At 48.6% G+C, this 26,123-nt stretch overlaps 6 protein-coding genes across 6 annotated transcripts; 3 read left to right on the top strand and 3 right to left on the bottom strand.

The window, feature by feature from the left end:
- Positions 1-4,093: 4,093 nt before the first annotated feature.
- V1508DRAFT_404281 (uncharacterized protein) lies at positions 4,094-4,831 on the bottom strand (the record flags this gene model as incomplete). Its single annotated transcript, XM_066938614.1, has 1 exon — positions 4,094-4,831. The coding sequence occupies one exon, from the start codon at positions 4,829-4,831 to the stop codon at positions 4,094-4,096; it is 738 nt and encodes a 245-aa protein (XP_066795808.1).
- Positions 4,832-13,961: 9,130 nt separating this feature from the next.
- On the bottom strand, positions 13,962-16,299 carry V1508DRAFT_417243 (uncharacterized protein). Its single transcript, XM_066940324.1, has 5 exons — positions 15,961-16,299; positions 15,757-15,893; positions 15,474-15,689; positions 15,066-15,413; positions 13,962-15,013 (listed from the first exon to the last, which is right to left on the bottom strand). The coding sequence occupies exons 1-5, from the start codon at positions 16,001-16,003 to the stop codon at positions 14,219-14,221; spliced, it is 1,539 nt and encodes a 512-aa protein (XP_066795807.1). The 5' UTR covers positions 16,004-16,299; the 3' UTR covers positions 13,962-14,218.
- Positions 16,187-17,734, top strand: V1508DRAFT_417238 (nuclear pore complex component-domain-containing protein). The gene is made up of 4 exons (XM_066940323.1): positions 16,187-16,856; positions 16,919-16,980; positions 17,038-17,169; positions 17,221-17,734. The coding sequence occupies exons 1-4, from the start codon at positions 16,474-16,476 to the stop codon at positions 17,526-17,528; spliced, it is 885 nt and encodes a 294-aa protein (XP_066795806.1). The 5' UTR covers positions 16,187-16,473; the 3' UTR covers positions 17,529-17,734.
- On the bottom strand, positions 17,646-18,468 carry V1508DRAFT_439387 (mitochondrial 54S ribosomal protein bL19m). Its single transcript, XM_066942212.1, has 2 exons — positions 18,260-18,468; positions 17,646-18,193 (listed from the first exon to the last, which is right to left on the bottom strand). Exons 1-2 carry the CDS (start codon positions 18,399-18,401, stop codon positions 17,781-17,783), a joined length of 555 nt encoding a protein of 184 aa, XP_066795805.1. The 5' UTR covers positions 18,402-18,468; the 3' UTR covers positions 17,646-17,780.
- A 203-nt stretch (positions 18,469-18,671) lies between these two features.
- V1508DRAFT_417230 (tryptophan synthase beta subunit-like PLP-dependent enzyme) lies at positions 18,672-20,539 on the top strand. The gene is made up of 8 exons (XM_066940322.1): positions 18,672-19,157; positions 19,212-19,253; positions 19,304-19,371; positions 19,421-19,583; positions 19,639-19,770; positions 19,817-20,095; positions 20,146-20,250; positions 20,313-20,539. The coding sequence occupies exons 1-8, from the start codon at positions 18,932-18,934 to the stop codon at positions 20,414-20,416; spliced, it is 1,119 nt and encodes a 372-aa protein (XP_066795804.1). The 5' UTR covers positions 18,672-18,931; the 3' UTR covers positions 20,417-20,539.
- A 273-nt stretch (positions 20,540-20,812) lies between these two features.
- Positions 20,813-25,860, top strand: V1508DRAFT_439385 (CobB/CobQ-like glutamine amidotransferase domain-containing protein). Its single transcript, XM_066942211.1, has 2 exons — positions 20,813-21,604; positions 21,665-25,860. Exons 1-2 carry the CDS (start codon positions 21,032-21,034, stop codon positions 25,406-25,408), a joined length of 4,317 nt encoding a protein of 1,438 aa, XP_066795803.1. The 5' UTR covers positions 20,813-21,031; the 3' UTR covers positions 25,409-25,860.
- Positions 25,861-26,123: the final 263 nt, after the last annotated feature.

Raw genomic sequence — 26,123 nt, 5'->3', positions numbered from 1 at the left:
TTGTGCGACCTGTGTGTTGGATTGCCAATTGTGGTTGTAACAAAATACAGTGAGCTCCAACAATATATATATATCTTTGCAGTATTCTATCCTCTAATAGAGATGTTTACAGGCCTCCAAAGACGCGGCCTGCATGTCTACTGTATGGCCCATGAGCAGGTGCGTTAGGCACATCATACACCCCAGGCTCGGCTTTCGATCTTGTGGCATTCAGTGCTCACACGCATATTCTGCTTCCAAGAACCGGGTTGCCACAGATGAAGACCGTATGATCATCGGTGCCGCTTTGCAGACTAGGGTGCACCGGTCCATATTACATCGCTTCTTCATTCATTTTCGCGTCGCGCGGGATCCCTATTTTGTCCCTACTGTCAAGTAATATTTGCTGAATCTCGAATATTTGTCCCTCTTGTTCATAAACCGAAGATTTATATTCGCAGTAAGGTGTTGCGTCAGCGATGTTGGACAAATGACCAGGCACCACAGACTTTTGCTCAAAAAACTAATCGTCTATGTATAGGCTAATTGGAAGAATGAAAGTTTGGTGAACAAAACTGTAAACGATGTAACAAGACTGAACGGGCATAGCCTCGGTCTGCTAACGATCGATGGAGAGCTAAGGACTAGAAAGGACTAGCATTGGTCATGGGACCAACGATCTTGGACGTGTAGAATGATCTTCGGCATTTTGTGCTTGACAACTTGGATTTTCAGACGTGTCATGCTATGGGATAGATTTATCATACTGCTGAACAATGTAAATCATCATTTAGGACGGCACTGACTACCGGGGTCGAGAAACAGTTTGTTTGATCGGGATCGCAGGGCGGACCGAACGGCACCGACGTCTTCCCGGGAATGACGCTACGGCCGCATTCATTGATAAATATCATTGGACCAGCAATAATCCCATACGAGATTTCGGAAGACATATCTTGGCCTCACAAGCTACAGCGACGAGCCACAAGATTGGATGCAATTGTGGAGTGTAACACCGCCGGCTGTCTATCCACGTGAAAGTTGCTGAGTTGGTCTTGACTGTGACCATCGAGATCTGCGAGTTATTCGGGTTGTCTCGTCGTTGATTAATTAATTTATGCTAACCAAAAGGATTAGATGCGGTCATACTATCCCAACTATCGCGTGCACTAATTACCGCCAATCTACATGCACACCACACCTGTCTTTTTTTTGACTACTTACACTTACTCGCCATAACTCTGTTATATTTACGTGTGCCGTTACGACCTCGTCGGCGGTATGTAAGACCAAGCATGACGCTGCCTTCTCAGGAACTTTCTCAACTTTCGCCAAACTTCGCCCCTCGGACGGCCGGCCAGCACCGTGCATGATCATGTTACGGATGTTGACGATGTACTTATTCTAGTGTTATCTATTACGTGGTCTAGCTAGTTATACTGATGGGCAGGTACAAGTCTCTTCGCTGGCAATCGTGATTGCGAGTGAGAGAGTATCTCTGTCGCTGACGTCTCGTTGTAGTTCTCCTGTGTATTGAGTGGTTGCTCTTGCTGTTATTGATAGGAGATCGTCAAGTGCTTGGTAATTAATAAATAACGTGCATAGTTAATGTTGACTATGTGTCTAGTCGCAACAAATGCTGAATGATAATCGTGGTCTGTCAGCTAGACTTCTCGATCGACGCTTCACGCACGCAACTTTGGCTACTTCACTTTACAAGTTTGCATAATGATTCTTGCCATGGAAATGGACCTCGAAGAGTGGAATTACTATCAGGTGGCATTAGTTTGTTCATAATTATGCCATAGCGTGCCGTTATTCTCCATGCTGTTCACTCTTCAGGTCAATTTCGAGCCTGCGTCGCATATTATGCCCGGCGCTCGTTTATTTCATTGAGTTGGTGTATTGGTCACCGAACTAACAATCGTGTCTTGTTGCGATTAGTTTGTTCATGACCGCATGTGTTCAATGCTACTGTTTTTAATTATTCTCGAATGCAGACCGCGCCACTATTCGCAATCGTCCTACGTCCTAGGCCGTGATTCTACTTTTTTGGCATTAAGTAGATAAGCCTAGCGACCTATCACGTATCGACTATTTAATCCTGGATATTAACGCTCTATCTCCTCTGTCAGACTCAGCCCCAGGTCTGTACGAAAGCTCCAGCTTTCGACATATCCGACGATTTCCCTGTTCGGAGCGCATTGGAACGTCGTACGCCCCCAATAAAGACAACGCCAAGGAAATGTATATTGCCCCTCGCCTACCGACAAAGTTTGAGCGCATCTCCGAGGAGAACCAATTACGTTTAGCCAAGTCGAGCGTTAGGGCATTGCAGATGTATAGGGTTACTGGGGGATAAGTGCGGTGTGTTTGAGCGGCGTGGCTAGGCGTCGTTAACGGCGCCGTGTGAGTCTCCGGAAGGGTTATGGTTGACGTCCTTTTGGATGGCAGCAGCGGGTGAGAATCCCGTTTGCGCACCGACAGCGCGGGTATCGCAAGCAGGGTCGATAAGACCACTGATGAAGAATTCATATTTCCTTCATTTATACAACCACTTTGCAGAGTAGACTCGTTCAACAACAATTTTTTTTGTTATAAACGCCTTCACATCTTTCTGACCCATCCCGCATCATTCAATATACACTTCCGCGAAACTAAATTTTCAGACGTCAACGAACAGGTTATGGACCGTGCACACTCTGTGCAGACCCCCGCTATCCCAATGCTCAAAGACTGATGAAGACTTTCCGAGAATTTTGGGTGTATAGGGCACGATTAAGGTAGTGGCGATATAAGTGGGCCCAAAATAACCATCGCGCACTGGAGGCAAGTTGTGTCCCCCCACTCAACAGTTGTTGAAAAGACATTTTGTCTTTGGCTCAGTGCCCTATAGGTTTTCTCCTGAATGTACGGGATCATCGCCGCGTGGATCCTGCGGAACGGTGACGGACCCACGTGCATAAGTGGCGATCAGCAGAACTTCATTCACGAGCAGAAAAGGTACATCGAGGTTCCCGGGAACGTACTAACTTCCCCCCCGGTGCCCGTCGCGGCACGGACATTCAAATTCACCGAACGCGACGACGCAAAAAAGCTTGTAAAAACTAACTAGGTAAATTTTAGAGCAATTTTTTTGAGGTATGCAACTCTCGCAAGCAAAAGTGGTACGAGCGATCATCGTCCAGGGGATTTGCGACAAAAGGGTTTTTTTTCGGGGGTATTAATATTAGCGCCAGATTAATGAGCATGAGTTTTCTGACAACCTTTGGAGGATGCAGGTTACGATTACTAAGCACCTGGCATTTATGCGAACAGCTGTCTCTTTCGACGTAGCCTGCGCCGGATTGGCCGTTGCCGCAGGCCCGTAAGTGGGAAACGCGGACAGACGGCAATTACCGGGGAGCTGGACTGACATGCAGCATCGCCACTAGCAATCAACTTGACTACCTACTAGGATATGCGGATAGTCCAGTGAAAAGGGGGGGGGACAAACAAATCAGAACAAGAGTTGCTAGTCAATATTATATGATACCTAGCCTATTGCCTGTCCTATTGGGGAAAGTAGTTATAGAGCAAGCAGAAGAATACTACTAGTAGTCGTACCAGTCGCAAGCGGTCAGCACAGTGGATGAGTCATTATTCTGGCTCTTGGCAACTGGGGCAGGTTTATACGCGCGTGACACGTGCCCGTTAACAGCAAAGGGTCTCGTACGTAGTCTCGGAGCATGTTGATCGTTGGATTGGAATGGCAAAGAAATTTGTAAATTATTATACAAAAAAGAAGAAAAAGCATTATAGATCCCACTTCTCGGGATACCGCACTCATAAACCGAGACGAACCGCAAAAATCCACATAATCACATATATAAAGTCAAAAAGGGCAAAGCTAGAGCATCCTATCCATTAAACAAGCAAAAGAAATCAAACATCCCAATACGTATTGAAAAGCAAGATATAGAGCCCCAAACTGCCTCAAACGTCCCAGTGTCTTGACCATCATTATAGTTCCCGATTAAAAAGTATCCCATACATTCTAAACACACAAGAGCGACCAGTCGAATACAAATACGCGTCTTACACAACAGAATTATTGATTTAACAGTCGCCGTGGTTAGACGGCCACCTGGGTAGCGATGCTGGCGAGCTCATCGAGACGGCTGGCGGAGGATGAGGTGTCCACGCGTGTTGGTGGACTTGTTTGCATGACTGGTAGAGGCAGTGACGATGGGGCAGGTGAGTAATGCTGCTGTGCTCGAATGGGTGCCACAGGTGATGATTGGTACTGTAAGTGCGGTGGTGGTTGCTGGAGAGGAGCGACAGTGCTATATTGTGGCAGCTGAGTAGCTGACGGCGGGAGAGGTGAGTATTGTGAATGAGGGGAGTACTGGGGCTGATATGGGGCCTGCGGAGGCGATTGCAGCGGCGGCAGTCGTGGAGGCGCACGTAGGTCGTGGTAAGCTTGCGACTGGTGATGGACGTACTCACTAGTTGGTGTGTAATCCACGCTATGTCGGTGCTGACGCATCTTGTAGTCTTGATTCGTCTCACTTTTAACAACCGCCGCCCTTGTTGCGGGCGGTACAGCCTGCCGGGTCGCACTCCTGCCACCCTCGACGACACCTGAATGCGACGACCTTCTCTTGCGCGCAGCCTGAACCGCAGCCGGACTCGCAACGCCAGTCGCGACAGGCCGCACACCTCCATTGGCCGACAACCCCAGACTATTCCGCTTGGTGCCCTGGGTCTGATGTGTCCGGTAATGCTGCATGCAGTTATCCTGGCGCGAAAACCTCGCACCGCACCCTTTCTCCGGGCACACGTAGTTCTTCTCGCCGGTATGTATCCGCATGTGTCGGGCGAGATGGCCGGATGTCGTGAACGACTTGCCGCAGTGGCACGTGTAACGCCTCGTCTTCCGCGCCGGTTCGTCAGCAGCAGCCGTCGTTGGCGAGGCCGACGGCGACGACTTTGATCCGCGGGACGTTCGACGCGGGGATGTGGCTGCTGACGGTGGTGTCGACATTGATGGCCCGGGTGGCGTGTTGACCGGTGGTAGCGGCGAGACAGACCGACCGTGCTGGTATGGCACTGTCGACGGCTGGTGATACTGGCACTGGTCAGCCAGTGACGGGGATCGCATCGCGTTATAGCTCGACTGTTCTTGCCGTTGCGGCGGTGGTACTTGTGATGGAGCGTACCACTGCTGCGATTGCACTGGAGCAGGTGGTGGTGGTGGTGGAGATGCGTATGTATAGTTACTGTTATACTGCGGGTCAGGAGCAGTGTAGCTGTAGTTTTGATGCGTATGTCTCCTGTGAAGGGGGAGCGGGACGATGATGCGGATATGCTGATTCGTTAAATGAAGAGGATGACTGGGAGACGGGTTCTAGCTGTCCCTGGACCGAGTGCGAACCGGAGTATGGTGGAATCGGGGGTAGGGTCTGTGGCGAGTTGTGATAAGATGTTGCGGCGTAGCGTTGGTAGTTAGGATTATAAGACAGCGGCGCGGACTCCGAGATGGTCTGACTCGAGGGAGACAGTGGTGGAGTCGGTGCCGGGATACGTGGTGGATGGTGCGTGTCTGCCGAGATGGTTAAGTTGGTGGCCGTCGGTTGCTGCTGGTCGTCGCATAGTAACGAGACAGTGTGACCGGACGCAGTTATTACGTGCGGGATCATAGCTGCGAGAACGAGCGGAGTAGCACGGAACAAAAGGTGTCAACGGATCAGAGTGCGTAGATAAGGGGAAAGCGCAAGAGGACCGGAAAAGATGGAACCGGGAAGAGAGTACGGGAGAAGACACAATGATATTTGAAATGGTGTGGAGTGGGGGAAGAGAAGAGGAGGACGAGGAAAGACGGACAACGGAGCGCAGCAGAACAGAAGGAAGGTTGAAATCAATGCTAAGGTGGTGGACAGCGAACTGAACACAAGCGGCAGCATGGGTGAGGGTACCGGTCTCCGTACATTCCGCATTACTTTGAAGTACCTGGGTTCCCCATTGTATAGGGCATGGCCCGTGTGTCTCTCAAGTCACAGCTCCACGGGGGAAAAAAGGGACTAAGGGTCGCCTCGCATCGACGGGTCGCGGCCGGCTCGGGTCCCGGTCAGGTTTTCTACCCCCGGCCCAATGTCGGCCACTGTACCCGGGTACCTGCACATGCGCGTTTTCCAAAACATGCAGGGCCTTTGGCTCAGCCGCGCGGGTGGCAGCGCCTGCATAGCTCAGTTAAAAAAACGTTAGCAGCAACTAAGCGCATGCATCTGATATAAGAGCACAGAGCACAGTTCGTTTACGGCGGTAATCAACGCAATAATTAATAACAGTTGTTACCACGATTTTTGCAAAGCACATATGGTACGCGGCCCTGTGTAGTGTGGCTGTTGTTGCAGGACGGTTCTTCCCTCATGCGGCGCGAAGCTACTAAAGTAACTCCGCCACGCAGTCACTCCCAACCTCATAGGTGTGACTTCTATCTCCAGACGCGAACAGCGAATGATGGAATCGTACTAAGCAGAATCGAGCAGACAAGAATTTGCACGAGCAGTCTACAGTTGCATGGCAAGAGAGCATTGCGTGCGGAGAATAACTGCGTAGGTTTGACATGTGTTCATCTCGTGGCAGTGTGGGACTGGGGAAGAAGGTAGCCAGTTGAGATGGTCCACCTATGCACATGCTCGTGCAACGCTGGGCCTGGGTCCGGTCCGAGGATACGAGAAGGACGAATACGTGAGCGGCGTGAGCCACGGCACTCCGCCGCCACAGTGGCCACAGCCAGGCAGGGCCGGCGATCCGCACTGGTCAGACCCTAACCCTCCACACAGCTATGGGATCTGTGTCCGTTTCTTCCGTTTTCGGAGTCTGTTGAGATTGCCAGACAGAGTGTGGGTGTGCGACGCGACGATGAGAGCCTGTTTCGTTCCGCAGCAGATGCTGGCAGCAGAGAGCTGCCCCGCAGCCCCTGCGGGTCGTGCCGCGGACTAAATTTTCGCTGCGTTTTCTTGTACGCACCGCATCGCTCGCGGACCGGTTCAACGGATCTGCCACTGTTAAGAGCATTCGTGCGCTAAACTTACGCGATGGCCGAGTTCAAAATTTAGGCTGCATCATCCAAGGGTGTTCGTCAGAAGAGAGTCGTGACTCTTGTTTTGCTCTACGACGGTCCAAAAGAGATAACACGAGAGCCTGGATGCCTGCCCCTGCATCACGAGAGCAAGCCGTGAGTGGCCCGGCCGAGAAGCGTCCCCAAGTACTGTCTGTACAGAAACGTGTTGGCGTAATGCGATCCCTGCACCTCATGCCACTGTCGGGCATTTGCACCTATGATTGTCTCATGCAGCGTCTTTGTATGTATATTTATGTGTGTATTAACTCCTACATTGCGCATACTACACGCTGGATCGTTATAGGTAAGTTCAGACTGACCAGCATCGGCGGCTGTCCTACTGTGTTGCCGACTTAGCACCCCTTGCCAACAGTGTTGTATGGCGGTAGAAAACGTTTGTAAAACATGATTCGATGAAGAAGCACCCTGTCCTGCAATGAACAGAAGCGAGAGACCCTGGCAATACGAGAGAGTCTGTTTAATTAGCGACGTGCGGGGCATTATTGGTGTATGAGAGCGGGGGTGAAGCCCCATCTGTTCATGATCGATCCCAACGTAGTGGTCGTACCTGCCACGCTACTGCTGCGAGCAGCAGTACAGTGTTTAGTGGCCCTCGCTAAACGAGCCTTGTGCGAGCCTCTGACGGTCCCTTAATCGACGTTGCCCAAAACAGACATCGCGAATCCCTGACCCTCGCGCTGGTTTGCGCCCGAGACTCCCAGTACTTATCAATTGCTAACATGGTCTGTGTTGCGAGTGGTGCCCCGCATTTTTACTAGATTGGGGCCTGTCACCGTCAGATGATGACTTATTGCAAATCGAATAAATCGAGCATGTTGTTCCGTACGATTAATCAACGATCGTAACGGTTCAAACAACCTTCGGTATTTACAAAATCAGATTGACCAATTGCTACGCTCTTGCCCACGTATCAAACTAGGACAACATCGATCGTGTTCTCGTACACCCTTAGGCGAGCCGACTTGGTACGGTACTTGACCAGCAGGCCAACGCCAAGTCGACCAGGCGAACGGAAGGAAGAGGGGTTCTCGATGTTTGCGAGAGATGGAGCAGGCCATGCGCAGGGTCATCCTGCAGTCCACCAGTCTGTCGATCCCTAAGCAAGGTGCGAGACAATGTTAGAAAATGGTTTAATACTTGCGAGAGATCACAACTCAATAATTGCTGCATTCACAACACAACTTTTAGTGGCAGTCTCTACCCCATCTTCAGGGATCCTTTTCGTCAGTTCGCTCTCAAATATATTTTTGAAATTAAACCCGGGGGACTCGGAGAGCCAAATGCTTGGGCTGCTGCTGCCGACATACGCGGGAAATCAGCTATGTCTGTGGCACAAGCTGACCAGACCCGATTATCCCACAAGTACCACGCTTGCCCGGCCAAGGTCCCCAGGGGCACGACAGTCGTCGTAATTGTCTAAAAGGCGGTCCCCAAAAAATACCGGGGTAAGGGTGAGCCACAGATTGGGGCACATCAGAATCTGCTCAGACGGACCCGTTCTTGAAGAACACGAACTATACATATGAGTGTCCCTGGCGTTGCCTCCTCATTGCTAATACCTTCTGAGAATGTCGCGCGGTCTGATCTGGTATGACGTTTTTTTTAGTCTCATATTATTCTGTGCAGGGCAATTTATTAGGGACTTCAGTGTTTCTTCTTGAGACTGGCAGGGAGGGTCCTCAAATGTAAAAAACGGTACCGTTGGGTACGATCCCAAAATGGTCTAGCGGTGACGTCGCACAGCGCGTGATGATCCTTGGGTTTTTTCGCAAGCCCCCTCGCGGCATTGCCGGCAACCTGTCTTGAATTTACAACGTTGTCGTAAATATTTGATTTTGGTAGTTGCTTTACGTAGGCACTGCTCTATACAAGATGGTTGCGCGGGTTTATAATATGTTAGCCCACTCATGGTGCGTATCTGAAAATCCAGGGCAGACAACAGCGGCTAGCAATGGACCCTTGTTTGAAACCCCGATTAGCGAGCAACGGGACAGGGCTGCAATATTTTTGCTAGCACAGGGCGGGCAGACACCAACGCTTATTGGATGTGCCTGGTTTAGTCTAATGCAAGCTGTACTGCAGACGCTGCACTACTCTGAACACACCGGCAGAAAATACCAATTTTTGCTGCGGCTGACACTTTCTCTGAATATCACTGTCAGCGGCTGGGGATGCACGCAACATCTTGCCGCTGGCAGGCCAACCAACCGGATTCCGACGGCACGCTCTAATACCGTATTTAGGGCAAAGTGGCTAGCTTAGTCTTTGCCTCCGGAACTCGCTCCACTGGGATGGGTCAGAGTCTGACAACCCAGCGACAGCGAAGTACAAATGGACGCATTTCCGTGGCAAAGTGACAGCGGAAGCAATAGTCGCCTGTTTGAATGTATGGACCCTTTGGCAACGCAGCCATAGTTAAGCGGGTGGTGTACCTGGAACCATCCCTTTCGCCGCAGCCGACCCGTCTTATCCTGCGTCGAACCGTTCGCGTTGTACACGGTTGAAAATCATCCCTATTTATCAACAGAATCATTCATCTTTTACAGAAGTGCCAAATGCGGAAAGGTATACAAACAGGGCACAAAATTTGTCTTGCAGTCTTCGTAACAGGGGGATCAATTCTGGGCCTTAAAAGATCTCAGACCGCTGGCCGCATTGTCGGTTGTACCAGCTATTCGTGTTGTTTAAGTTCCAAAGGGTATGCCCAATCAAGTACTACTTCAACCCAGTCCACACCCACAGAATTGACTGAAACCTAATTATAGCTTGGGTATACGGACTTGCGGTAGTCATCGAACCCGACACCTCAGGGTTTCTCATTGCGCTGCTTGTTGGAACTTTAAGCATGGGCGATCTGAAATAGGACTAACGCCGTTACGCTCCCAAGAGTGCCGGGTGTTGGACGGCATTTAGAGTTCATACCTCACATGTCTGTGTGCATCTTAAAAGTAAAGCAAGGGTGCTTTGCGGTCAGTTACATACTAAATCATGAGCCGTAACTTGACAATTCAATGACAATAGTCTGAACGCCAGATGCACAAGGCGGGCTCTGATTTTGGCGAATTGAACTGCGACCTTGTTCCGGAAATCCCGGCTCGCCAGGGTTTTCTCGATTCTAATGTTGGCGAAACCTCAATCGCTTAGACATTCGAGGCTGTTGCTATATGGGAAGCAGTGACGAGCCTTGTCGATTCAACAAGCTGTGAATAATATCCTACGATGTCGCTAGTCAATCGCAATGGTCCCTGACGCGACGCCATCAACGTAGTGGCAAAACGTACGCTGCCAAAAAATTACATTAATTACTTAATCGTATATTGTCAGTTTATGCAACTGTCTCGGTTGGGTGATGTTCCCACTTGTCATATTACGTGACCCTTAATTAAACGAGAGCTGCTACGGCAATGTTGCGTTGTCACTGCGATTGTATCGAATGTCATATGCGGACATGAGGCGTCTGTAATTCTCTGCGTATATGCGGGAAACTATTTTATAAACAAGCTGCTAAAATGACTTTGATGATTAGTTTGTGTTCAGGTGGCGAATAATAAGCGAACTAAGCTATCAATGAGACGAGCGGCCGATTGTAGGTCATTGCTACGTACAGCACGCCAACCGGAATTTGTCACTGTCGAAACCACTATTTCAAGCCACTTGTAATCATCCCGCCGAAGGATGCCCACGGAATACCCTGTGATGATACTAATATCTGGCGTTGGCTTTGGCCATATGTCAGCCAATCCCGAAACATGTTGCCACTGTTCCAATATCCGCAAATAACCGAACCGCGACAAACGCGGACCGTTACACCGTTCGTCGAGCTATTGCTTAGACAACACTTCTCCGAAAAGAATAAATAAACGGATACTCGAGTACGTGTGCAAATGTTATTGGGTGCTAGAAAGCGAGGCTAATACAAAAATTACCCTCCCAAGTCCGCTGGCAACTTTGCGACCTGTCTTCGCCATTCCTAAATTTTTTGTTTCCCCTTTTTTTTGGTTTGGTAGAATCGCACTAGTCCTCCGTTCCCATTTAATGCAGCTTCCTTTTTATCTTGCGCAGAATACGGTTATTGAGTCATCGAGCGCGAATCGGCAAGCTAGGCGGCTTGTCTGTATCGCGAATATGAGACCTTACACACTATACCCTAAATAATCGGGATCGTCGTGACAATAACATGTAGCATCTATCCGGGGAAGGATCGGAAAGGATTATGAGCCATCAAATGTGCTTCACCATGATGGCAGTCACTATGGCAAAATCACCCGAGATAGCCAGGGCCGTACTATATCGTGAGGCTCAGGAGGGCGCATACCCTACCGAGGAGTAGAGAATTTCGGTGTTCCGCTGTGTGTGGCTGTTACGATGACCCGGGAACTACAAGGAGAGGTTGGGCCTGCCTGATGTCGGTGACCCGAGTTATTTTTGAAATGCGGCTGCTGTGTTTCATTGCAGAGATAACCTGTCGACCGTATCCTGACTGAACAACCCAGAGATAGCGGTAGTCCTTCTCGGCAGATATATAGCTGGGAACATAAATGAGTGAATAGCAATAGAATCTCATCATAAAGAAAGATGCTAAAAATTAAAGAACAATATATTTAGGATTTAGAGGATGGGTCTAAATTCCTGAGGGCTGCTAGGGTGTAACTTGTATCATCTCTTTGCAACGAAGATAGCAGGTTTCCCATTTAAATTGCGTGCATTGCGGCATGCAACGCTCGCAAGCTTTCCGCACCTGTCCGATTGGCATATCATTTGGAGTCTTGTGATTTGGAATATGGATATTCAATTAATACCAGCAATTGATAAGTTTTAAGTGTTTAGAGATAGCGGCACGTCGCCTGCAGTATCGTTTACGGTATCTACGTTTATGGGAACAACAAGTACGCACCCAAATCTTTGAATTCAGACACCAAAACCTATCGGCATATCGGGCATTGAGAATCTTGTTAACGGGGTTTGACTGTAGTGTTAACCTATTTGAGTTAGCTGTACGTGTAACTCGGGGGGTCATAATTGATAACGCAAGTTGCAAGGCATTATTGAGCGGCCAACTAGGGTCTTAATCCAGGGTCTTAAAATAGGTGCTGCTGCTTGCATGCCTGCAGGTACATTTAATTGATTAGCGTATTTGTGGCGTCACTGCACACTTCGGGTCCGTCGCGTACCGTCTCAGGCTCCAATTTTGATGACCATTCCTACTGTAATAATGTACAAGTCCTAGAATGATTGCGCCGCAATACTGTCTCTTATATATCCATTGACCGACTGCCAGATCGGCGTATACCGAGACCGCACGTTTGTGGAATGGACACACGAATCAGGTGCGGACGGCATCACAAATATTGCTTAATGGGGCATAAGATTGCCGAGACCTGCTAACGATTCACATTCTGGATGGAATGCAGTGGCAAATCCTCCGCAAATTAAATATGATGTTTTAGCAGTGCTCAAGCTCTTTGCTATCCGCACTGTGCATTATCCATATGAGCCTCTCAGTTTCTTCTCTTATTGCCAATGTACCCGACTTGCAGATAGTCGTGTGACGTCCGTTTAAGTTTGGACGGAGTTCGACATTTATGCCCAAACGGCTGCTGGAGACCTCACTCACTATAACATCGCGTCTTACAAGGCAGTGGCAGTGGCAGATGGCTTTGCGATAGGCTGAGGTAGCCGTGAAATGATGAAGGCGGCGACGTATCTTAATTAGTCATTGCTAATATGCCGCCGAATTGCGCAATGCAATATTGACAGTAAATCGATCAAGAAGTTAGTAGGCAGGCGCGCTAGGAAGCCGTGGGTCGCCACAACCCTGCAGTCATCTTATACTTGCTATTTGCGGAACAATTCGTGGCCTTACATGGATGTTGTCTGCAGAAATACATACTAATCATTGAGTTTAATCAGCCACAGCTTGGTTCTTCTAAGCCTGCTGATTTTACGGGCTCTATCGACGAAATGCCCGGTCAGGACAGAGGTAACCCTATCGGCCACGGTAATCCGCCACCGGCCTCGATGGTTCGATGGGCATTAATGGGAAGAAACCCGAGTCGACCTGTCTGTCACCGCCTCACCCTATGGCGCAAGACAGAGCAAAAACCTAATTACTTACAACAACGCAGCGTTAGCGATCCAATGCTACCGTGGCTGACAGTGCTCGCCGCCACAAGGGTCTTACGAAACCGAGACTTCCAATCCGTGGCTGTGCGCGGCTCGGGTTAGATGACAATCAATTGTGGGTCAGTAAGACCGCCATCATGCAGATTGTTGTTCGCCGTGCGTTCATGTTTGTGTAGGCTTATCCGGATAAATTCCGAAATGCGACTAGGTTAGCTGTCATATGATCACGCACCCGCGGCCACCTGCTGATGAGGAAGTGCTAGGGGTTTTTTTTTGGGAAAAGCCTCTTCGTTTACCTGGCACCATGCTTGGGTCTGCGATGCAATGGTCATTTCAGCTGCGAATGGTTTTGAATAAAAGTGCTGATAGATTACACCTGATTGTTGGATTTGGCTGACATGCACTGGCGGTGTCACGGATACTGTTAAGTCTGGCTACTTGTGTACCGCCAGAGTTTCACTCTTCTAGATGTCGTGAAGCTATCTCTGACTTTTGAGCACGCTTCACGTAGACTTCTCGATCGCACGCTGTGTTTATCGGTTTATTCATGGAATGCGCTGTAATACTATCGTTTAAACGTGATTACGATGGTTGCACGTACTGGCACGATACCTGGATAATTAGCTTCTCTTAAGTCTGTCTTCTTTTGTTCATAGGTTGATCCCTTTCTTCCTTGTACTGCTCGTCAGGTACGTCCGATATGTCGGATTCTGTCGCAGTTAGCGTTAGATAAAATATAATTATGTTATTGAACGTGCTTGTCTGACAAATATCCCACCAGCTCTCGCGCAAAGTCTCTGCCAGCCTCGCGAAATATACAGTGATCATTGTCATATAACGTTGAATAAATTATATTATTTTGATAACCATTATCAGTAAACCCAATACAAAGCAAACAAACACCTGTGGTAAGCCCAACATGACGCATGACCAATTACAAAAGACAGTTTTTTTGCGTCCATCACCGCAGATGGAATGGCCAAACCATTACCGAGACGTCGCTGCTCCTGAGCCGTGTTTTCGTCGTCGCAGAGAATTTTGAGTCGCTGCCGATGACGACGCGACTCTATCCTCATCTTCTTCCTTCTTAATTCGAGGCTCCTCCTCCTCTGCATCCAGCAGGTTCCACACATCGTCGGCATCATCGTCATCGTCATCGTCCTCGCTTGCCAGTTCGTTGTGCAATCGGACACGCTTCTTGCGTTTGTCTTTACTGCCAACGTCATCGGTTAGGGCTTCGTCCGTGCTCACCCTTTTCCGCCGTTTACGCTCTCCCTCCGTCTTGACACGGTCACCGTCAACAGCTTCCCCGTCATCTTCCTCATCGCTCTCGCGCTCGGACACGGGCTCAGATGGCACGGTGCTATTTCCATCGACAATGCATACTGCTGACAATTTTGCACCGACGAAAACCTTCGCGACAAGCTCGCGTGTTTGTAAATTATAAACTCGCAGGAATCGATCAAGTCCTCCAGTGGCCAGTAACGGCACGTCTCCGGAAGGCACTCTGGCCACTGACGACCCGACATCTTCGTTGCTCTTTATCATCGCCTCTTCTTGCTGGGGAAGAAAAGAGTCGAGGCAAAGTACCGAACCCGCCGCGCCAGAATAGTGACCACCCTTACGCCCGTTAATGAGATTGAAACGTGCGGTGGTCGAGTTTGTGTCGCAATAGATAATCTCATGGTCGTTTATACACGGAGATAGCGCGATGAGGGGGTGGTCCCCGACCTCAACATTCACAATCGGCTTCCGTGAATATTTTGTTTCATAAACACGCACCTACTTGTGTTAGAATAGTCCTTCAAATTATTTGGAGTGAAGGCAGTCGTACATGTCCAAACCTTGTACTGATAGCCAGCCTGAAATCGGTTTCGCTGTTTCTGTTCACGTCCAAAAATCTTATGTCACTAATCCATACCGGTACGCGCAGGTCGAGCTCATCGTTTTTGACATTCTTAGCTTTCCATAGCTTCCGTCGAGAGAGAGTTCGCCCGGTCGGGATCGTAGCTATGTACCAGGACGAAGACTGGTCGGACTCCGAATCAGCGGTCGAGTCCGACTCGCGACGGCAGATGTTCTCGATTACACTAATTTCAAGCTCACGCTCTTTTCCGCCGTATGCAATGATGTTGGGTTGTCTAGGATGTACCCGAAATGCGTTGATCGGTTCTCCAAGGAGCTGCAACAATTATACAGTTAGCATTGATGTATGATCAAACCATTTTGAAGGTACACGAACAGTATAATAATCATTAGTGCTGTCAGAAATTGAATACAAATCCCGCATAATCAACTTTCCAGTCGCGGTGCAACTGCTGAGCTTGCCCTCCACGTATTCCAGTCCAACAAAAGCATCATCAGGCGGGTGCGTCATGTCCTTCCATTCCACGAAGAGCGCATGCGGCGGGTTGACGTCGTAAAGCTGTATTATCCCTCCTTTCCGCGCTATGCAAATCTGATTGCGTTAGTCAATCATTCTCTGTAAGGACCGAGACGCTGATCTAGCGACGCTACAAACGTACATATTCTTTTCCGGTGTTCAATTTAGCGATGATCATGCGCTGAACATACGACGATCTGCCTGCCGATGCAAACGTTGTTATTGTCGGTTGCGTAGACTGTTGGACAGACGTGTTTGTGCCGAATGGGAAGGAAATGTCTAATGGGCAGAAGCAAAATAAGTCAGTATCGAGATCTTATGCACCAGCGCGATTGGTAAATAATACCTTTAAGGCTTCCCGAATCTTCTGCTGCTACTAGGACCTTCATTTTTGTGATATAAGTCCTTGTTTGGCTGAATGCTAGGAAATTAGTTGAATATTTTCGATTTGGTCGACTAGTAATATCCTTTGATCTCGGTAATGTGAACACACCTGACCAAACAACACTTCCCTAAATCCCTGACGTCGGTCAAACAACAAATCTAGGCCACGAAAGAAAGCTATACGATCTCCCGTTCTCGTGGGTCGCGTTAATCTGTGCTGGCTATTGAATTTGTTGAGTACAGTCGGATCTTTCTTGTTGCGAAGGCTCCCGAAATGCGCTCGGGGATGCAAAATTTCAACTGCGTTGTAACAGGTTTTCAGTTTTGAACTAAGGCCAAGTCAACAAACTCAAACAGTCTCGTGTCATGCCGCGGAAATACCAATGCTAATCCGCCGAAAAGCTCAAGTCCCTGTTGTTCACGCGAATTATTTCAACGGCAGTCACTAATCATTGCGATAATATAATAAACTACAATGGCGTCTTCACCAGGGATGTTGTCGCCAGGCGGCAATCCTCAATCGACGGGAGCACCCTCCACACCAGCTCCATACTCACAATCACCGTTCAAAACACTGTACACACCATCACCACCCGCCAACCATTCGTCGCCGCTCACACCATCATCGCGACGCGACAACTCATACAATGCAACTGAGACGAAACCAGAACTACCAACCGGATTGTTACCAGCTACGCCGAATGAGATACCGAAAGGCGAATGGCGGCATCCAGCTTTTGATCAGTTGCATGATCGGATCAGTAAGACCGAGTTTACACAGGCTACGAGTCGGAAAATGTTTCTGAATGCGCTTGCGTGGCTTGTGTATTCCGTCGCCATTAGTTGGCTGAGCAAATGGTATGTAGACGGTTGCCTGTAACTCAATGTCCAGGACCTAGGTACTGACAATGGCCATCTAGGAATTTGATGCAAGAATTATGGGCCGTAAATGAGAAGTTTGCAAAAAACATGACATATATTGGTGAGATTGTCGACACTGCATTGAATTCTATTGGGTAGGCTGATTATGAACCTATAGGAGCCATATTACAAATGTTATTCCTGTGGAATATAGTTGACGGATTAATTCGACTTCTGCGACCAAAAGATAAATTAGAAGATATCCCTCTAACACCAAATCAACGGAAATTAATGGGCTTGGACGCAAATGGTAAGCAAGCTGATTCAAATGCCCAGATCTCAACTTAACTTTTATGAACAGTAACGACAAACTCTCCCGCAAAGCCACTGACACCGCCAAAGTACATAAAGACGTACCCGCAGTCGCGAGAATCTCCACGAGTATCTCCTTTGCTCAAAAAGTCTATGCAGGATGCCGTGGCGAAGAGTAGACAGGAACCTTCTTCACATACTCCGCAGGCTCAGAAGCAGGGTCAGCAGCTCAGTCCCGCATCACAGCAGGCAATTTTACGTGGTTCACCATCGTCACCAGCATCTGGCATCGGGTTCACTCCTAGTGGAAGATATCTGTACAATCTATCTGATTCTCCCGGTAGTAGGTCAAACTAAAAGATTCGTATTAACGCAGTTGATGCTGACAGAATGATAGGATCGCCATCCTTGAGAGGCAGAAAAAATCTTGAAATGATATAGGTCAGCTGTTTATTCCTGCACGACTTTTAATACCAGAGAGAATGTATAGTATTGAGATAAATTCGTTAACTTATGACATAATGATCATGCATTTATTATACAAAGTAGCCACAAGTCTAGCGTAGTACACGATTTCTATGTACACATATTGTTGTCGCAATTGATCGTCTACTTGCCCTTCTTCTCGTCCGGACGCAAGTAGTACAATTTGGCACGTCTAGCTTTCTTAACTGCTCTACTTATAAACTCGAAGTTCTTGACTGACGTACTATACACTTTAACGCTCATCTCGACGCCTAACTGCGCAACTTCGGATCGTAATCGCACGCTTGTATCTAATCCTCGTCGACGTATAGCCATAATCGTTCCAACAAACGTCTGATTAGTCTCGGAATTGAACACAACTCTGACAACATCACCCGGACGAAGCGCGAGTGGACTGCTTCGTTGAAATAACTGTCGTCGCCACCCGGTCGGGTCTAGCTCTGATGTCAGTTTTTGTTCGAGAAGTTGTTTGGGCTCGCTGCCTTTAGGGAGGAGAGATGGTCCTGGCTGGAATATCTTTATCGGCACCTTCGTGGCTATACCATACAGTTAGTACTTTCAACCTACTCTTTTAACAAACGCAGCTGTATATATTTGCATACGTTTACTCTTCAATTGATATCCAGCATTCTGGACACGTCGCGAATCCTCGAGAGTCATCCTCATCGCTCTACGTAATGCGGAGACACATGTTTCAGCCACGGAAAATCCTCGAACAGGCAGCCGTAAAAGTGGCAAACTCATTTTTGTGTTCTAGCAAGTAAGACTAATGCGATATTCGAGTAGGAGCTGCTTAACGATTGTGAAATCGGATTCGAGAGGGACGAAGTTTTCACACAACGCTGTCATGCGGCTTGGACAGTCTACGTATTCGTTTGCGACAACACATAGATATGGCGTAAAGCGCTCTAACTTTTGACTTACTGAACTAAACTTTATTCTGTGTAGTATGGGGTGAGTAATGAATGTATTGCTGAGTAGGTCCCCTAGGGGAAAAAACCGTTAACCGGCGAAAAACTATTGAACACAAAACAGTTTTAAGTATGCAAGAAGACAAATGGTGCTGCACAATGGTCATGGCCTAATTTACACGCTGTCGTAGATACATTCACAGACAATGTCTGAAAACTTTCGTCCTTCCTCCCAAAATTGACTCTAAGCTTGCATGTCTCGAGAACGAGGCTCACAGGAACGCTTGCAAAGACCTGTTCGAAGTCATTAATAAGCAGCGACCAACAAATTTATTTTGTCCCCCTGAATCGGCGATTAGCAACATGTTCCGCAGTGCATTAAAGCTGTCAGCGAAGGCTAGCCGAGTCGTGTTCGCGCGGCGCCCAATCTCTACACAGATCCCGGATAACTGGGTGCCGTTGACCGTCAATGGCTTTGACGGTGCCGTTGGAAATACGCCTCTAATTTACTTGAAAGGAATCAGCAAGGAGACTGGTGCTAATATCTATGCCAAAGCAGAATTCATGAACCCGGGTGGATCGGTTAAAGGTGTGTCACACTCACAATTGAACCATGGAGAAAGAAATTATAACAAGTCAATAGATCGTGCCGCACTCTTTTTGATTAAAGGCGCCGAAGCGAACGGTAAGTAATGTGTATATCTATACTAGTATCGCGTTCTAATTCTTGAGTAGGACAACTTAAACCTGGCGGTACAGTTGTTGAAGGTACTGCTGGCAATACTGGAATTGGATTAGCCCACGTATGTCGAAATTGTTCGCTGTCGTAGGAGTTGACTAACTCAATCACAGATTTGTCGTGCTAGAGGCTACAAGTGCGTGATATATATGCCCAACACCCAAAGTCAGGGAAAGATTGATCTTCTTCGACTTCTCGGAGCCGAAGTGTACCCAGTGCCTGCTGTTGCCTTCGACAATCCAATGAATTATAATCACCAGGCGAAGAGACATGCGGGTCAGTTAGTCGCATTGATTTGGCTATCTGTACGAGTGAGCTAATGGGATAATAGAAGCTCTTGATAACGCTATCTGGACTAACCAGTTCGACAACACCGCTAATCGTCAGGCTCATTTGGAGACCACTGGTCCTGAGATCTGGCAGCAAACAGAAGGAAAAATTGATGGATTCACATGCTCCACCGGTACGCCTATTTATTTTCAGCGGTATATGACACTAACGATTCTCAGGGACTGGTGGATCATTTGCAGGCGTTACTCGCTACCTTAAAGATATGAGTGGTGGTCGCGTCAAGAGCTTCCTCGCGGATCCCCCCGGTTCTGTTCTTTACAGCTACGTCAAGAGCGCCGGCACTCTCATTGAGCGATCTGGCTCAAGTATCACGGAGGGTATAGGCCAAGGTCGTGTAACCGATAACTTGGCTACGGAGATTTCGCTCATCGATGACGCCTTGTCTATTTCTGACGAGAAAACGATCAAGATGCTCTACCGTCTTCTGGATGAGGAGGGCACGTTTCAATTGCAAATTTGACTGCCATTGCAAAGCTAACATTCATAGGTTTGTATCTCGGAGCTTCTACTGCGCTGAATGTTGTGGCCGCTTTTGAAATGGCTCAGGTGCTCGGTCCTCGCTCGAACATTGTCACTCTTCTCTGCGATGGAGGTAAGAACTTTTTTACAGAGATTTTTCAGAGTGAAAAATATCAGAGTCTCACGATTTTGTAGCGTACCGATATGCCGACAGGCTTTTCAGCAAGAAATGGCTTGAGAGCAAGAACCTTTTGAGCTCAATTCCGCCGCATCTGGAGAAGTACATCGTTCTTCCCTGATGCGTCTGTATAGATAGACAATGACGTTTGGTGTAAATAATCATATAGACTATCCATGTATGAAAGTAGCATATAATAGTTCATTATACAGATGTGCATAATAAATCTGGACTATTGTATTAACCGGATTATTGTAACATTTCGAACCGTCATATCATAATCTGACATATTGTAGTGTATCAGCTTGGGGGCACGCCCTATAGAGATAAGTATTTCAGATGTCATAGCATCGACAAATGACCTAGGCTCATCGTTTGGGAGTTTAAGAGGGCACACGAGTGCGCCTGACAAAGAGCGTGCACCGGACCCTCGAAAAGCTGAACCTTGTTCTCGTGCTGAGCTGGCAGCGCGAGCCCCAGCGAATGACACATAAAATTGTTTTCTACACCCGGCGCTCCGTCCTCTCGCTCTCGCAGCCAACAACACTGCTCCGTTTCCCGAGCCTGGTCCACACTCTCTTGGTATTATCTGTGTCTAGTGCTACTGTGCTCGTAAACAGAACGCGACTTCCCCCTCCGCGTTCCGCGTTCCGTCGTCCCTAGCCTGGTCTGCTCTACAGATATAGTGACCTCATCGTCATTCAGCACCCACCCTATAGCCTCCAATTCCTCTTCAATGACCACTATGCCTGAGGATGCAGTGTCTTGCACCACAGAGGCGGCGGCATCTGCTGAAGACAGCCGCCTGCTGACTCTTGCAGGCCCCATAGCGTATTCGACATTCCGTGTCTCGGCGCTTGTCTCCAACATCAATACCGCAGTCAATTCTTCCGCTGTAACAGCCATTCGTGCTATCTACGTCCACTACATTGCGTTACGGTCAAGTGAAGTCCTCAAATCGGCGTCCGAGTCACCGAAACGAACACTTCTCGAGTCGCTCTTGTGTTACGATACAGCCCCGGACGTCAGTGATCCAGGTTACGCTACGCTCGTCAACGCCGTTGTGAGCCATGCATCGCGGCCCGCCGAACCTGACAATTATCTGATTCGTGTGGTCCCTCGTGTCGGAACTATTTCGCCATGGTCGTCAAAGGCCACTAACATCGCTCACGTCTGCGGATTGGTCCATGATGTGGAGCGTATCGAGCGAGGTGTAGCCATTATGGTTTCTGTCAGAAAAGGATTCCCGCTCATGCAGCACCTTAAGGCGGGAGTTTCCTTGGACTGTTTCTATGACAGAATGACTCAGGTATGTATATTAATATACTATTTGTATCGCTGCAGGATGCTAATTATTGTCATTTAATAGGCTATTGTGGATCATGCGCCCACTTATAATGATATGTTCGAGAAGCACACACCAAAACCGTTAGTAGAAATCCAACTCGGAAAGTCGCCAAAAGATCGTCTTGAGGAGGCCAACAGGAAATTCGGTCTTGCGCTTGCCTCAGATGAAATCGCGTACTTAGTCGAAGCATTCCACCAATTAGGTCCTGGTCGAAATCCCACCGACGTTGAATTGTTCATGTTCGCGCAGGTCAACTCAGAGCATTGCCGACACAAGATTTTTAATGCTGACTGGAAGGTCGATGGCGAAGCCAAAGCATTGTCCCTTTTCAAGATGATACGAAACACACACGACAAGGTCAGTGGTGCTTATACGATCTCGGCATACTCAGACAATGCGGCTGTTATGGAAGGCACTATGGCCACACACTTTGCTCCAGATCTCGCGACTAGTGAGTGGTTGCTGGGCGCAGAACTAGTCCATTATCTAGGCAAAGTTGAAACTCATAATCATCCTACAGCCGTCTCGCCATTTCCCGGAGCGGCCACGGGCTCTGGTGGTGAGATCCGTGATGAAGGTGCTGTCGGTAGAGGATCAAGACCCAAAGCGGGACTTGCGGGATATACAGTTTCAGACTTGCTGATTCCAGAATGCCGGCAACCTTGGGAACTTGATGTTGGCAAGCCAGGTCATATCGCTTCCTCATTAGATATCATGATTGAAGCTCCTATCGGTGGTGCATCGTTTAACAACGAGTTCGGCAGACCATGTATCAGCGGATATTTCCGAACGCTCACCACGACACTGCCGCTCCCAAATGGAAAGCATGAGATTCGAGGATATCACAAACCGATAATGATTGCGGGTGGAGTAGGCTCCGTGCGACCAATGAATGCTCTGAAGGACAAGCAAATCACACCGGGTGCCTGTTTGATCGTCATGGGTGGTCCTGCAATGCTCATTGGTCTCGGTGGCGGTGCTGCATCAAGTGTTGCGTCGGGTGATACCTCGGTCGAGCTCGATTATGCCTCTGTGCAGCGTGGAAATCCAGAAATGCAGCGACGCGTACAAATGGTTATCGATGCCTGCACTGCTTTGGGCGCTCAGAACCCTATACAGTCAATCCATGACGTCGGAGCAGGTGGCTTATCAAATGCTCTTCCCGAGTTGGTTCATGATCATGGACTGGGTGCTCAATTCGAACTTAGAGATATTCCGTCGTCAGAACCCGGAATGTCTCCTATGGAAATATGGTGCTGTGAGGCTCAAGAGCGGTACGTCCTCGCTGTCTCTAAGTCAGATCTTGAGACATTCTCAGCTATTGCACACCGAGAGAGATGTCCATTTGCCGTGGTCGGCCATGCCACTACAGAGCTTCGACTTGTACTCACAGATAAGTTGTTGGGAACCACACCCATCGATCTTGAGATGTCCATTTTGTTCGGAAAGCCACCTAAGATGTCGCGAACAGCTACCACCCGACATCTGAAACTACCTCCATTCGATAGCACATTGGCAAGCTTTGTCGATGCGAAAGGTTGTCCATTGATTAGCGCACAAACTGTAACTGGATCACACTCGCATTCCCTTAGTAACGGCGGCAGTTCAGAAGCAGAAAAGTCTTTTAAGCTCACGGCGTCCCCAGCGTCGCCACTCAAAGTCGCTGTCGAGCGCGTATTGCACTTACCCTCGGTTGGTTCGAAGTCTTTCCTTATTACAATTGGTGACCGGACAGTCACAGGTCTCATCGCTCGTGACCAGATGGTTGGACCGTGGCAGGTTCCAGTTGCAGATGTTGGTGTTACTGTGTCATCACTGGGCGAAGGGGTATTGACGGGTGAGGCTCTGTCAATGGGAGAGCGACCTGCACTTGCATTGATTTCACCACGCGCATCTGCTCAAATGACGGTTGCCGAGTCACTATTAAATCTTATTGCGGCAGACATAAAAGATTTGGAGCATGTGCGATTGTCTGCCAACTGGATGGCGTCCCCAGCGCATGACGGTGAAGGTGCCGCACTGTACGAAGCCGTGCAAGCTGTTGGTCTTGAAATGTGCCCAGAGTTGGGTATCAGTATCCCAGTCGGTAAGGATTCAATGTCGATGAAGATGAAGTGGGAAGAAGACAACGGTGGAAAATCGAAGGAGACCAAAGAAGTCACCGCGCCGATGTCCTTAATAGTAACAGCATTCTGTGCTGTTACAAATGTTCACAACACGTGGACACCGCAGTTAAGACGGGTTGAGGAGCCTGGTATTGGTGCTACCAAGCTGCTGCTGGTCGACCTTGCGTGCGGAAAAACCAGACTGGGTGGATCCGCTGTCGCACAAGTGTTCGGCAAAGTGGGAAATGTCGCACCTGAAGTCGAATCTATGCCGATGCTTAAGAACTTCATCACCACAGTGTCGATACTCCACCAGATTCCGGACCTTGTGCTTGCGTACCACGACAGATCAGATGGCGGTCTATTAACTACATTACTGGAGATGGCCTTCGCTGGAAGGGTTGGCCTTCACATTGACCTGCCGGATAATGGAGCAGACGTCGTATCGGTACTCTTCAATGAGGAACTTGGTGCTGTGTTCCAGGTCAAGGAAGAGGATGTCGAGCGATTTATTGCAATTTTCGAAGCGAATGATATTGACGGACAGTACATCACGCCTGTTGCTGGCGTACGACCATCGAAAGACCAGGCTGTTACCATTAATTTTGCAGATAGGAATGTCTTCGAATCCACGCGAGGAGCGCTTCAACAGGCGTGGTCGCTCACATCGTACAAAATGCAGCGATTGCGCGATAATCCAAAGTCGGCCGACCAGGAGTACGCTAATATCCTCGACAACTTTGACCCCGGCTTGTTTTACAGGCTGACGTTCGACGTGAAGGACACTCTGGAGCCAGTATCTGAAGCGGATACAGCGGAGGCGACGCCGGCTACATCCATTGTGAACTTGCCTATAGCCAAGCCGAAGGTTGCCATCCTGCGAGAGCAAGGTGTTAACGGCCATTCTGAAATGGCATACGCCTTCCATTCTTCTGGTTTCATTGCTGTTGACGTGCACATGACTGACCTCATCTCTGGCCGGGTATCACTAGACAGTTTCGTCGGTCTTGCAGCATGTGGCGGCTTCTCATATGGTGACGTCTTGGGCGCAGGTGCTGGATGGGCTAAGTCGGTGCTGTGGCATAAACATGCTTGTGAGGAGTTCCGTCGGTTTTTTAATGATCGGAAAGATACATTCGCACTTGGTGTCTGCAACGGTTGCCAGTTCATTACGCAGCTTAAGGATATCATCCCCGGTGCCGAGAACTGGCCCACGTTCCAGAGCAATGCATCCGAGCAATTCGAAGGACGTGTCTGTGAGGTCGAAATTGTTGAGGACGCAAAGGAACCCTCGGTTTTTATGCATGGCATGCGTGGATCGAAATTCCCCATAGCTGTCGCACATGGGGTAGGTCGTGCCGTGTTTGAGAACGTTGAACAGGCGAAGCGATTGACACAGGAGGGACTTGTGGCCGTGAGATTTGTGGATAACTACGGCAAGATCACGGAAAAATATCCGTTCAATCCTAATGGCAGTCCCGGAGGTATTACTGGTGTCCGGACGCCTGATGGTCGCGTTCTCGCGCTAATGCCGCACCCCGAGCGTGTCCTCTTCAAGGAGAGCAACTCATGGTATCCGGTCGAAGAAAGCAAGGACTGGGGTGAGCTTGGACCGTGGACTAGGCTTTTTAGATCGGCGAGACAGTGGGTTGGTGCCTAAAGAAGACGAATGAAAATATACTAGTGCGGTTTATGGTATGGTGAACTTTTAAAAGTTATAGATGTATGGATTAAGGAAGAAAATTTATGTACATGAGATATGGTGGGTTAACAAGCCACGGATACAGCGAGCAAATCACACTCTAAACAAGTATTGATTACGATTGTGATGATTGCTGGCTATTTATTTATTTTATTTACTACTTAGTATTTATAGAAGAATTCTTGTGTAATATTATTGGTTAATTGGCTGTTCTGTCGAGTTCTTATCTTACGATCCTGCCCAGTGATGGTTCGTAACGACGGTTGAAGGGGCACCGTAACCCAATGGTTTCTCGCGTGGAGGCAGCTACTAGCAGCAGCAGAGACCAAGAAGTTTACGGCTTCTATATCTGATCCGAAGGAGCAAACCCGAAGGAACTGTATAGAGCACAGTACAGGACACAGGGCTGTGACGGATGGCGGATATTGGCGGATTCTCTATCCGCCAAATTATCCGCCTCGAATAAATATCCGCCGCATTTTAAGTTGGCGGATATGGATGTCGAATAAATATCCGCCAGGTCCCAAATTGGCGGATACGGCGGATAATTTCCTAATTAGGAAAGATCGATGTGGGAGTATATAAGGTCAGGTCCAAGGTTCACTGTAATGTAGCTGAGAAGTGTATATTCTCGAAACGCTTAGATTTCTGCAAGGATTGATTATGTCGCACT

This window comes from Lipomyces doorenjongii (assembly GCF_038497915.1).
Source record: "Lipomyces doorenjongii strain NRRL Y-27504 unplaced genomic scaffold V1508scaffold_24, whole genome shotgun sequence".
NCBI classification, from domain to species: domain Eukaryota; kingdom Fungi; phylum Ascomycota; class Lipomycetes; order Lipomycetales; family Lipomycetaceae; genus Lipomyces; species Lipomyces doorenjongii.
This window is presented reverse-complemented; position numbering and strand designations above follow the sequence as displayed.

Coding starts and splice junctions, on each gene's coding strand:
- V1508DRAFT_417243 (XM_066940324.1), bottom strand. CDS start 16,003: ATGAAGGTCCTAGTAGCAGCAGAAGATTCGGGAAGCCTTAAAG. Junction 15,690..15,756: donor TGAACACCGGAAAAGAATAT/GTACGTTTGTAG, acceptor TAACGCAATCAG/ATTTGCATAGCGCGGAAAGG. Junction 15,014..15,065: donor TCAGTACAAGGTTTGGACAT/GTACGACTGCCT, acceptor TAACACAAGTAG/GTGCGTGTTTATGAAACAAA.
- V1508DRAFT_417238 (XM_066940323.1), top strand. CDS start 16,474: ATGGCGTCTTCACCAGGGATGTTGTCGCCAGGCGGCAATCCTCAATCG. Junction 16,981..17,037: donor AAAAAACATGACATATATTG/GTGAGATTGTCG, acceptor ATGAACCTATAG/GAGCCATATTACAAATGTTA. Junction 17,170..17,220: donor AATGGGCTTGGACGCAAATG/GTAAGCAAGCTG, acceptor TTTTATGAACAG/TAACGACAAACTCTCCCGCA.
- V1508DRAFT_439387 (XM_066942212.1), bottom strand. CDS start 18,401: ATGAGTTTGCCACTTTTACGGCTGCCTGTTCGAGGATTTTCCGTGGCT. Junction 18,194..18,259: donor ATATCAATTGAAGAGTAAAC/GTATGCAAATAT, acceptor TGTATGGTATAG/CCACGAAGGTGCCGATAAAG.
- V1508DRAFT_417230 (XM_066940322.1), top strand. CDS start 18,932: ATGTTCCGCAGTGCATTAAAGCTGTCAGCGAAGGCTAGCCGAGTCGTG. Junction 19,372..19,420: donor CTGGAATTGGATTAGCCCAC/GTATGTCGAAAT, acceptor ACTCAATCACAG/ATTTGTCGTGCTAGAGGCTA. Junction 20,251..20,312: donor CACTCTTCTCTGCGATGGAG/GTAAGAACTTTT, acceptor ACGATTTTGTAG/CGTACCGATATGCCGACAGG.
- V1508DRAFT_439385 (XM_066942211.1), top strand. CDS start 21,032: ATGACCACTATGCCTGAGGATGCAGTGTCTTGCACCACAGAGGCGGCG. Junction 21,605..21,664: donor TCTATGACAGAATGACTCAG/GTATGTATATTA, acceptor GTCATTTAATAG/GCTATTGTGGATCATGCGCC.